The sequence below is a fragment of the Panicum virgatum genome, chromosome 2N (assembly GCF_016808335.1).
Source record: "Panicum virgatum strain AP13 chromosome 2N, P.virgatum_v5, whole genome shotgun sequence".
NCBI classification, from domain to species: Eukaryota; Viridiplantae; Streptophyta; class Magnoliopsida; order Poales; family Poaceae; genus Panicum; species Panicum virgatum.
Genome location: NC_053146.1, coordinates 20,035,041 through 20,048,213, shown reverse-complemented (window position 1 = coordinate 20,048,213; position 13,173 = coordinate 20,035,041). Strand labels below are relative to the sequence as shown.

Here is a 13,173-nt window from a genome sequence, read left to right as displayed (position 1 = left end):
GGCTTGTGGGTCTGCGCCGCCAATGGTTCGGGCGGCTTCGACAGCCACCTAACCAACTCTCCCACACCGAAGATCACCACATCAGAAGATTCCAACAAACTCGTCGGATCAAACGATCACGACATCATGTTGCTTCCCGACCTCGCCAAGGAGATCAAGGCGAAACTCGAAGTCAACTCGAGTTCCACTCGGACTCAGATCAATCTCAAACTGAAATCTACTCGGATTGGGACTCCTTTTGCTCAACCCATTTTCGGCTTGCGCAATTCATCATCTGCTTATAAACAGATGATTAAATCCATCTATGAAAATATCTTGGATCATCTACTCCGCGTTGAAAACCACTTGGTCTCCGCTAGCCGGGGGGCACCCGTTTTCGACATATATCCAGATCCAGTCAAGTCACCTCAAGACAGTCTGGATCGCATCACCAATGCGCTGGCAAAGATGCAACTCAAATCTTGCCGAAGTCATACCCTCGCGGAACTACTCGACAACCTTTGGGAAGTCGCAAGTATTGATGATCTTCCGTTTCAACACGGTACTCCCCTCGCAACCGAGAGGGAAACTAGTTCCGGAGAAACAGTTCTAGCTGACTACAACTCAGATTTGGAAAGCTTCTTGCCTGAACGTCTGGTTCCAGTCATCATCCAACAACCTGAAGGTAGTCAGCATGATCCAAACGAAGCCTTGGATCAAATTTCAGCAGATAATCTGACCCAAAATGCTCCACCAGATGAAGATGAAGCTACTCGTACAGCTCGCAGGGCAAGAAATCGACGTAAAGAGGAGCGCAGGGTTCATGCAGCTGAACATGCTCATCTTCCTCCACGCAACCACAACAACGAATTCAACAACGTCATAGACCCGGTCTTCAGAACACCAATTGCTGCGATAATAGAAGCAACCCTGCGACTCATGACGATGCCCCGGAATCCAGAGATAGAACGAGTCATAAATCTCGCCAAGAACGCTGTTGAACAACTCGAGAGACAGAACCCGCTGTCCTCACACCACGGTATGCGATCAAGGGCTACTACAACAGTCATACCTCAGGCAAGCCGTACCCCCGGAGGCCACCAGCGTCAACAACAACAGGAGCAGCAAAACCAAAGAAATCAAGAGGATCAAGAAGCCGCGAGCAGCCATAGCCCCAGGGGCGGCCAACCACCAGTAAACCAAGCCCCTAAGCCTCAGCCAAACCACAATAACAATAACCGCGGGAACAATAGGGAAGAGGTAGCTGATTCCATCATGGACGCATGGGATATCATCAACGCAAGACGTAGAGCACAACTTGCGGACAACTCCGATCACTTCCCCGCTCTCAGCAGAGTCTTCGACAACATCGAGTACCCAAAGGATTTCAAGCCGATAAACATCCAGAAGTACGACGGTAAGCAAGACCCTGCTCAATGGTTACATTTATACTCGACCGCTGTTAGTGTTGCAAGGGGAGACACCAACACCATGGTCCTCTACTTCCCGATGGCCCTGGAGCCCGCACCCCTCACATTGCTCGAAAGCTTGGCGCGCGAGTCCATACACTCGTGGGATGACCTCAAGAAGGCCTTCATCGACAACTTCCAAGGGTCGCTACATCGAGTAGCTAGTCGACACGGCCTGTCCATGTGCAAGCAGGAGCAAGGCGAGTCGATCAGATCCTACGTCAAGCGCTTCTTCGACACAAGAGCCACCATCCCCAACGTCGCCGACGACGACGTCATCAACTACTTCCAGAGCGGCATCACCATCCAATCTCTGTACCGCGACTTCGGGCGTAATCGCCCCAAAATGGTGGTGGATTTTCGAGACATGATGCAGCGCTGGGCAGATGAAGAAGAGCAAGAATGCAGTCGCTTCCCACGCCGCAACAATGACAACAATGGGAAGCGCCACAACGACCGTGGAGGGCCCAGCAACCAGCGAGATCCTGTGCGTAAACGCACGCCTGACGACACAGTCGGTATTATGGATTGCACCCCGCATGGTAAGAAAGGCGACAAGCCGCAGGACCAGTTCGACAAGATTCTTCATAACAAGTGATGTCCAATCCACCCCAAGAGCAACCACTCGATGTGGTAGTGCACGATCCTGCGTAAATCCTTCCAGACGGCACCGGCAGACACCCCTAAGAAAAAACAGGGCAAAGATGACGAAGACGACAAGAAAGACCATGACGGTTTCCAACAACAACAAAACATCGTCAATGTCATATTCGGAGGAGATCCCAGCTTCTCCAAGCGAGCTCAAAAGCACCTACTCAGAGAGATCCTCTCAGTCGAGCCAGCAATTCAGAGGCCACTGAAGTACAGTGAGGTCCACATTACCTTCTCCAGGGAAGATCAATGGACCAGCTTCTCTGAACCTGGAAAGTTCCCGCTAGTACTCGATCCAGTCGTCCAGGGCTCCAAGCTTACTCGAGTACTCATTGACGGCGGAAGTGGGCTCAACCTAATCTTTGCAAGTACTTTGGCAAAGATGGGCCTCAACTACATGAATCTGCTTACTCCAAGCAAGGCTCCATTCTACGGCATCGCCCCCGGGAATTCATCTACGCCAATCGGCTCGGTTACTCTCCCGATACATTTGATACAGAACAGAACTTCCGGACAGAATACATCAAGTTCGAAGTAGCTGACTTCGAATCTTCCTACCATGCTATCTTGGGAAGACCTGCACTAGCCAAGTTCATGGCAGTACCGCACTATGTCTACCTGCTCCTCAAGATGCCAGGCAATACCTGAGTCCTTTCACTACGAGGAAACCTCCTCAAGTCTTTCGAGTGTGACAAGGAAGCAATAGATCATGCAACCACAATCCGGGTCCCTAGTTCTGTCAGCAAAATACTTGATGCTCCTAAGGAACTTTCACTCAAGAAGGAATGCCTTCCAAGAAGCCAAGCCAACCATCGGTTAAACCAACCGGTGATGTGGGCACCAAGACTATCCAGTTACAAGAGGGAGACGACTCTAAAACAGCCACCATCGGAGCAAGACTGGGTGATAAATAGGACCTCGAGCTCGTCAACTTCCTTAGGGCCAACCGAGACGTATTTGCGTGGAAACCAGTAGATATGCCAGGGGTGCCCAAGGAGTTGATCGAGCATGTCTTGAAGGTCGACCCTAAAGCCATACCAAAGAAGCAACGGTTACGGCATTTCTCACTGGACAAGTGAGAAGCCATCAAGAAAGAGCTGGCAAAACTACTCGCAGTAGGGTTCATCAAGGAAGTCTATCATCCCGAATGGCTGGCTAACCCTGTGCTCGTCCAGAAGAAGAACAACAACGAGTGGAGGATGTGTGTCGACTACACCGATCTAAACAAGCACTGCCCAAAGGAGTTCCGCTGGAAGCTCAACCCAACCAAGTGCGTCTTTGGTGTACCCTCTGGAAAACTACTCGGATTCATCGTTAGTAACCGAGGAATTGAGGCTAATCCAGAGAAGATCAATGCCATCATGGCCATGGATGCTCTAGCTACCATCAAGGACGTCCAGAAGCTTACAGGCTGCATGGCAGCCTTGAATCGATTCTTGTCAAGGCTTGGCGAACGGGGATTACCCTTCTTCAAACTCCTAAAGCGACAAGATAAATTCGAGTGGACTACAGAAGCCACGGAAGCACTCGAGAATCTCAAGCATCATCTCCAGTCACCGCCGATTCTAACAGCTCCAGTACTCGGTGAGGAATTACTCCTCTACATCGCTGCGACTACCCATATAGTCAGTACGGCGATAGTAGTCGAGCGCCCGGAGGAAGGCCACGCTTACGGTGTTCAGAGACCAGTCTATTTCATCAGTGAAGTACTCTCTGAATCAAAGGTTAGATATCCATCAATTCAGAAACTTCTGTATGGAATTCTAATCACCTCCAGGAAGCTCCGGCATTACTTCGACGAGTACAAGATCTTAGTAATAACTGACTTCCCATTGGGAGATATACTCCACAATCGGGATGCCACTAGACGGATTTCAAAGTGGGCAGTTGAACTGGGAGCCTTGAAAATCAACTTCAAGCCAAGAACAGCAATCAAGTCATAAGCACTAGTTGACTTCTTAGCTGAATGGCGGGAAAATCATATTCCGGCACCTCACAATGTTCTAGAGCATTGGGTAATGTACTTCAACGGCTCACTCAAGCTCGACGGAGATGGCGCTGGAGTTCTATTCATCTCCCCCAAGGGAGAGCAATCGAAGTATGTGTTCCAAATCTTGTTCAAGGTTTCCAACAATGAACCTGAATATGAGGCACTGCTACATGGTCTCCGACTAGTAGTTTCTCTTGGCATCAAGCGACTACTCGTTTACGGCGATTCTCTACTCGTTATCCAACAAGTCAATAATGAATGGAACATCAACAAGGATACCTTGGACGCATACGTTGAAGAAATCAGAAAGCTCGAAAATAAGTTCTTCGGACTGGAAATCCACCACGTCGATCGTGACAACAATGTGGGAGCCAATGTCCTTTTCAAACTTGGATCTACTCAAGCAGCTGTTCCACCAGGAGTTTTTGTCCATGAACTTCACCACCCATCAATTAAGGCACAAAGCCAACAAGCCACTGACACGGAGGCCCCGGCCATAGTCAGAGAAGTACTGATGATTGAAGAAGATTGGCGGACTCAGTTTATCGACTTTATCAAGGAGTTCAAGCTTCCACCACATGTTGATCCTAAAAGCGCTGAAGCTGCCCGCATCATCAGGCGTAACAAGGGTTTGGTCCTCGTTGGTGACAACCTATACAAGCGCTCTGCTTCAGGCATCCTCATGAAGTGTGTTACCCTTGAAGAAGGAAAAGACATCCTCCGAGAAATACATGAAGGAGTTTGCGGCAATCACGCTGCATCAAGGACACTTGTCGGCAAGGCGTATAGGTCAGGATTCTTCTGACCAACAGCTATTTCGGACACAGAAGACCTGGTCAGACGATGCCCTGGCTGCCAATTCTTCGGCAAGAAGACTCACGTCCCAGCACATAACTTGATAACAATGCCTCCATCATGGTCGTTCACCTGTTGGAGTTTGGACATGATCGGACCATTAACCATAGCTCCAAGAGGATTCAATCTTGTGCTGGTAGCAGTCGACAAGTTCACCAAGTCGATCGAGTACAAGCCCATTGCCAAGATCTCATCCGATAGAGCAGTGGATTTCATCTCTGACATTATCCACCGATTCGGCTTTCCTCACACCATAATTACAGATCTTGGTTCTAACTTCACGTCACAATCTTTTTGGGATTTCTGTGACAACTCCTGCATTGAGGTCAAATATGTCATAGTAGCTCATCCTCGAGCAAATGGACAAGTTGAGCGAATCAATGGTTTAGTACTCGACGGCTTGAAGAAAAGACTCTATGATGACAACACCAAGAAAGGTGGCAAGTGGATTCAAGAACTTCCTCATGTAGTCTGGGGGCTGCGAACCCAGCCTAGCAAAGCAACTAGACAATCTCCTTTCTTTATCACCTAAGGGTCAGAGGCCATACTACCGGCAGACATCATGTGGAGATCTCCAACAGTGGAAGCTTATCAAGAAGGAGAAGCAGATGAAGCTCGACAAATCGAGTTAGATTCAGTCGAAGAGGCCAGAGTCAAAGCTCTAACTCAATCGGCTAGATATCTTCAAGGAGTCAGACGCTACCATGACTGCAACGTCCAGCAAAGATCCTTCAGCATTGGAGATCTAGTTCTACGAAGGATCCAGGATGAGATAGGACTGCACAAGCTAGATTCTAGATGGGAAGGACCATTTATCGTAACCAAGGTTACAAGACCAGGATCATACAGAATCACTTATGCATATGGCAATGAGGTACCGAATTTCTGGAATATTGAGCACTTGCGCAAGTTCTACCCTTGATCCAAGCAATATGGTGATGTCAGTTGATTTCTTTAATAAAGCAAGGGTCTTTACTGGCATATCGACTACATTAAAGGCAATTTCTCTAGCTGACAACATCACCAGTCCAGGATAGCTTACACAGTTCTCCATCAGGATAACTACACAAGCCGCATCCTTGTCCTTAATATAAGGGCGCAACCTACTCGCCTAGCTCGAGAAGGTGTATGGATACCTTTACTAGTTGTCCATCTTGGGTAACTCGACGGAGTTCACCCTAACAGGTCAACTATAAAGAACTCCAGCCTTGCTGTAAAGGCAAAACTACTCTTGCTCGAGTATGTTATGGATACTACTACATTTTGTCCATCTTGGGCAACCCGACGGGGTTTGCCCTAACAGGTCAATCTTAGTAGTTACTCCAGTCTACAAGTTAGACACCTTACTCGCCTCGCTCGAGTAAGTTTTGGATATCTTTTTGGCATTTACGTCTTGGATAGCCCGACGGGGTTCATACCTAACAGTTTTGCCTTAAGGATTATTCTAGTCCTTGATTAAAGGACACCTTACTCGCCTTGCTCGAGTAATTTTTGGATATCCCTTTGACATTTACGTCTTGGGCAACCCGACGGGGTTCGTACCTAACAGTTTTGTCTTATGGATTACTCCAGTCCTTGGTTGGGACACACTCTCGCTTCCTCAAGTAGTTTATGGATATCTTTACAAGTTTCTTTACCTGGGAGTTCGACGGGACTCACCCTAAATGATTAACTTCAAGGATTACTCCATTCGAGTATTCTACTTGCTTGATCCATTAGTTCGTACTTATCTTACGGTATCAGATAATGCTTCTGAAGAAACACCAACAGGATACAAATTATGAACATTGACAAGAACCCAATGAAGATTACAAGAGTTGTTACAAGCGGTCTACTCTGCCATGTTCTTCAGAATTTCCTCAGCAATCACTTCTGATTCCTTACAATAGTCTCGGAACTTTTCATCGGAACAAGTGGGAGATATTCCTTTAGCTATGGGAGCTAAGTTGAAGAGAGGCAAGTAAGATTTGACAACTCCTATCATGTGGGTCAGGTAATTCTTGGAGGTAGCCACCATGACATCAAAAATTTAGTGAGGAGCTTCCTCTAATCGCTCCACCAAGGACTTGATATTTGACGACTCCTCTTCAGAACCAACCACATCCACAAGAGCTTGAGCTACTGCTACAAGTCGAGTATAGTCTTCTGGAGAACCTGATGCAAGGTTTTTTCAGTAATTATTATTGACAAAGCAAAGTCAAAGCAAAAGATTGGATACTTACAAGCTTGGGCAGTTTGCAATTGCTTTTGAAGTCTGGAATTTTCTTCCTGAAGCCTTGATCTTTTTTCTTCAAGATACGTGATCTGGCGCTTCATATCAGAAATTTCTAGATGATGCTGTCGATTTTCTTCATAGAGCTTATTATGAGCAGTGAGGGATTCATCCAGTCATTTGGCAATCATGGCTTTTTGCTCCTCTAAGGTTTTCCGATTGTCTATAGTCTTATACAGAGCATGAGACTTCGGGAAGGAGCGATTGGCTACATCCTGGGACATACAAGGCAAGACTGGTTAGACCTCAACAACTACTCAACGAAAACAAGTAGTGGCACAGGGCTCACCTTGGTAAATTTAAAGCTCCACTGCATACAGTCTGCCAATTTTTTCATGTTGTCTAGAGACAACAGTGGATCATCAAATAGTTCTTTTCCCAACTCCTCCTGGGTTGACTGAGGCATAGACTGGAAATGCACTAGTCGAACGGCAGGACCTTTCGACCCTTCAGCTCCACTACTTCCAGACCTACCAGCTTTGGAAGCTCCTTCAGTAGTCGCAGGAGTATGTTCAGGTGACTCGGGGGCTGATCGACTAGTTCCTTCTGAACCACTCGACACCCAGTTGCGGAAGTCTTGAACTTGATCTTTCTCATGCGCCGAAAGATGTTGGATCCTAGCCAAGCAAGATTCTGAATAAGAAAGCTGAGGCAAACAGGATAAAATCAATAGAATATTATATACTTACTGGCCGGCATCAAGACGAGGAAATTTTCTCTACAATATGGATCCGGGTGTCGCCTTCTGTTTCTTGCTGTCATCAGAGTCAGCATCTACAGAAGTCGGAGGCATACAATACCAGGACTTATAATTTTTCTGCAGAATAAAGTAAAAGAAATCGTCAGAAGATCAGAAATGTTAACTACAAGTACTCGACATGGTTTTCAAAATACATACCCATGCATTCTCGGGAGGATTTTGTGCCCAAAAGAGCGTTGGAAGCGTCAAAGACTTGTCAAAGTTGTCGAGTACTTTGCAGCATCTCTTGATTACTTTAGACTGAGCCATGGGTTCTGGAGACATCCTAGTGGGGTCCTACGTGCCTTCATATCTAAATGCAGGATGCTTTCGGAGCTAGAGAGGTTGGACTCGACGAGTAACAAAGGAGTAGACCACATGATCTCCAGTGACTCCTTTGCTCTTGATAGTGGCAATAACACGCATTATGACTTCAACTTGCCAGCCACCAGGACCTTTACTCGACCAGCTTTCCTGGACCTGGGGGCGCCAGCAACCCTTTCTGGAAGCGGGGATTCAAAGTTCCCAACATGGAACCAAAACTTCTTCCATTCGGCTCCTTTACCCGCTGGATCATAAGCCAAGTACTCGTTTCGGGTCTCAGGACGGAACACCAATTCACAGCCCCCAACGACGGCAGGATTGGTGGCATTGGGAACGGGAACAAGGTAGAAGAAATGTTAAAAAAGATGAAAATGTGGAATAATTCCAAGGAATGCTTCACAGAAATGAGTAAAGATGGAAAGATGCAAGATGGATTGAGGAGTGAGATGGTGTAATTGAATTTCCCAAAACTGAAGCAGTCTATAGAAAAACTCTGAGACGGGAAGAGTGAGACCACGTTCTACGAAATCTCGGAACATAACGGTCTCAAGGGTACCTTCCATGGGGTAATCTTCTCCTTCACCAGCGCGCCATTGGCTCACGCCCTGCTCTTGGAGGAGACCCATATTCTCCCATTCTTGGACCAATGATTCAGACATTTTGCTTTTACGCCAGCCCGTGGACATATTGGCGACAGTTTCCTCTTCAACCTTGGATTTGTTCTTCTTGGGAGCCATCTCAAAGTCACAAGTTTTGGCTCAGGGGCTACGAGAGGGGCTTTTGGAATCTGACTGAGAAGAAGCAAAGGTGAATCTGAGTTTGACGGCGGCCAGGAGTTCAAGGGGTAAAACCCTCGAAAGTTTTCAACCGGCTTTATACCGTCTCTAGGGGCAATTTCCTGAATATTTGGGATGCCAACGGATTCTTTCTTTTTCAGGGAAATTTTCATTTTACTACGAGTTCACATTGATTCTTAAATCTAAATGAAGAGATTTAAATTTAAGACTCGGGGGCTGCGGGATATATGTATCAGAGATTTATTTTTCAATTTTTTTAGAAAATAAAGAAGAAAAGACTGAAGTGACCCTCAGCCTGATCCTGCGATTCAACATAAGGCTCGGGGGCTACTCCATATGGAGCGTGAGTACTTCGCGCACCATATATAATCAAGATTTCGGGGCATGAGCACCTCACATCCTCAGAGCAACCAGAAGTACTTGGAAGACTACTTGATGTATCTGAAAGAAGGCCCAGAAGTAACCAGAAGGATGTTCTGACTACATGAAGTACTCGAAGATGCCCAGCCAAGTACTCGACGCCTGCAGGACTCAGCTACGAAGAGCTCAGGGGCTTGTCAGACCCGGGACAGCGGGACTGCTTATAGGCATAGAATGTTCTAGAGTAAGGGATAGCTCATGATGTACCTTACCTCTCTTGTAAACTACCCGAATAGGCATAGAACTAGTTGTAGTACAAAGGAAACTACCCGATCGTGCTGTAATAGGACTCCAACTATACTCGGCTAGGACTTTCCATGTAACCCTGTCCCCCCGGATATATAAGGGCGGATAGGGACCCTCTCGAAAGACATCAACACCTAAGGCAATACAAACCACCACACAGGACGTAGGGTATTACTCAACTCGCGGCCCGAACCTATCTAAATCTTTGTGTTCCTTGTACCATCAAGTTCCAGAGCCATCAATCCCTACCTACAAACCTTACTGCTAAGGGTATCCCTGAGCAGGCTTGGCGGTAAACACCGACATCTGGGGCTTTGGATTTTCCCTCTTTGAGGATGGCGAGTTCCCAGAGGGCATCAGCATTCTAGGGTGGTTGAGCCATAGCGTCTATGAACAAGTCGACATTATTTGACCAGGCTTCGAGGTCGTCGAATGGTTCAAAGTTGTCTAAACTATTCATGAATTGATCAAAGTCCCGATCGAATGAGAATTTAGCTGGTTCAGGAATCCGAATGTGAGCAGGTTTCGGTGAAGGGTTCTGAGGTTTCTTAGAGAAAGACGGTCCCATCCGAACAAGCCGGGGGTTTGTCTTTCCAGATCCCCCACAGATTCCTCCTCTCGGTTTCTGCTTCGTGTTTTGCAATGTGTCTTCAGCCATCTTAATGCGGTCGATGAGCTTGGAATCTACTTGATCGATCCCTGAGAGTATATCACCCGACCGTTCCTGTGGTGGGTTCCATGCTTCTGGGTTATGCCATACTTTAGATGAGTAGAGGGTGGATTCTGTAAGTTTGATGCATCCCTCTATTGATCGTGAAACTCGATCTACTCCATCGAGTAGTTCTGAGTTGTTGATCTTTGGGCGTATGATCGATTTAAGATAAGTCATGTATTTTTCGAGGGTTTTAGAAATTGAGGTTTTTCGGAATCAGAGTTTGCATTGAACTCTACTGACCTGAGAGTTTGAGTCGGAGTTGACACGTTTTCTGCGTTGTCCGAACTGAGCTCGAGTAGAACTTCGTTTTCGTTGAGATCCACGGTCTCACGGACGTCGGCGAGTTGGGAAGTGGTTTTCGGTTTAGGCGAGTTGGGCTTGACAAGGTGGCTGGAGAAGCCGCTCGATCCGTCAGCCGTGCATGCCCAAGAACCGAAAACAAGGGTTGTGCCCTCAGGCATGTTGTTGGCATCGCTTGATCCGGCCATCGAATTCACCGATGAACTCGCCGAATTCCCTACCTGGCGCGCCAGCTGTCGGTGTTTACCGCCAAGCCTGCTCAGGGATACCCTTAGCAGTAAGGTTTATAGGTAGGGATTGACTGCTCTGGAACTCGATGGTGCAAGGAACACAGAGATTTAGACAGGTTCGGGCCGCGAGTTCCGTAATACCCTACATCCTGTGTGGTTGTTTGTATTGCCTTAGGTGTTGATGATGTTTTGAGGGGGGTCCCTATCCACCCTTATATATCCAGGGGGATAGGGTTACATGGAAATTCCTAGCCGAGTACAGTTGGAGTCCTATTACAACACAATCGGGTAGTTTCATTTGTACTGCAGCTAGTTCTACGCCTATTCGGGTAGTTACAAAAAAGGTAAGGTACATCCATGAGCTATCCCTTACTCTAGAACATTCTATGCTTATAAGCAGTCCCGCTACCCCGGGTCTGACACCATCCTCATCACATCAAGAAAACTCCGGCACTACTTCCAGGCCCACAAGATCAAGGTGGCCTCATCCTATCCACTCGGTGACATCCTGCACAACAAGGACGCCAACGACCGAGTCATCAAATGGTTAGTAGAACTCGGCGCCTTCACGATTGAGTTTACGCCACGATCCACGGTCAAATCTCAAGCGTTGGCCGACTTCGTCGCCGAGTGGATCAAGATCCAAGACCCTCCGCCCGACACTAGATCCGAGCACTAGATCATGTACTTCGACGGTGCCCTCAACCGTGATGGAGCCGGCACTGGAGTCCTCTTCATCTCTCCCAAAGGCGAACAACTCAAGTACGTCCTCCAGTTACTCTTCAAAGCTACCAATAATGCCGCCGAGTACGAAGCTCTCATCCATGGTCTCCGGATCGCTGTCACACTCGACATCAAGCGTCTGTTGGCTTATGGTGACTCCAAAGTCATCATACAGCAAGTCAACAAAGACTGGGAGTGCACCAAGGAGAAGATGGATGCCTACTGCTGGGAGATCAGGAAGCTTGAATCTAAGTTCTACGGTCTGGAGTTCCACCACGTCCCCAGGGATGACAATGTTGCGTCGGATGTTTTGTCCAAGCTCGGATCCAAGCGGTCCATCGTACCACCCGGTGTGTTCGTTCAAGCACTCAACAGCCCTACGGTCGAGGTGGAAGAGGAACCGCCTACAAAGCCCGACTTAGTCCCGGCCATAGGGTAGCAAGTCCTGACTCTTGACACCGATTGGCGCTCCCCCATCATCGACTTCATCAAGAACAACAAAAGCTACCCAAAAGGAAAGGTGCACGAGAAGCTTGCACGCCGGTCCAGCAACTACGTTGTTATAGGAGCCGAGTTGTTCAGGCACTCGGCATCCTCAAGAATCCTGTGCAAATGCATCACACAGGATGAAGGAGTCTGACTCCTTAGCGATATCCACTCGGGTACCTGCAGCAACCACGCGGGCGCCTCAACCCTGGTGGGGAAAGCCTTCCGATCAGACTTCTACTGGCCCACGGCCCTGGCCGACGCCCGAAACATCGTCAGGCAATGCCCGGGTGCCAGTTCCTCTCCAAGCAGTAGCACGTCCTGGCTCAGGCCCTACGGACTATACTGCCTTCCTTGCCATTCGCTTGTTGGGGACTCGACTCGGTAGGACCCTTAAAGACGACCGTCGGTGGACAGCCACATATTCATGGCGATCGACAAGTTCATAAAATGGATCGAAGTCAAACCAGTGACAACCACTACATCAGCCAAGGTAGCCCAGTTCATCGAGGAGATATCACACTGATTCGGAGTGCCTAATTGGATCATCACCGATCTGGGTACTTCGTTTACGGGCTCCGAATTCTGGGACTATTGCCAAGAGAGCTACATCGACGCCTACTATGCTTCCGTAGCACACCCCAGGTGCAATGGCCAAGTCGAAAGGGCCAATGGCTTGATCCTCCTGGGGCTCAAGGCCAGAATTTTCGATCCGATCGAAAAATATGGTGCAAAGTGGCTCCAAGAACTACCCAGAGTAGTCTAGGGGCTCTGTACGCAGAGAAGCCGGGCTACTAGTTATTCGCCATTCTTCATGGTGTATGGTTCTGAAGTAGTCTTGCCATCGTACATAGCTTTTGGTGCTCCGCGCATCCAGAACTACGACGAAAACGAAGCCGAATCGACTTGATGCACTGACATCGACTCGGCAGAGGAGCACCGCCTGACGGCCTCCAAACAACATGTGAGATATGAGT

General features: G+C 48.0%; 1 protein-coding gene across 1 annotated transcript; it reads left to right on the top strand.

Moving 5' to 3' along the window:
- The first annotated feature begins 11,669 nt into the window (after positions 1-11,669).
- Positions 11,670-12,149, top strand: LOC120662478 (uncharacterized protein Mb2253c-like). The gene has a single exon (XM_039941619.1). The coding sequence runs from the start codon at positions 11,670-11,672 to the stop codon at positions 12,147-12,149; it is 480 nt and encodes a 159-aa protein (XP_039797553.1).
- Positions 12,150-13,173: the final 1,024 nt, after the last annotated feature.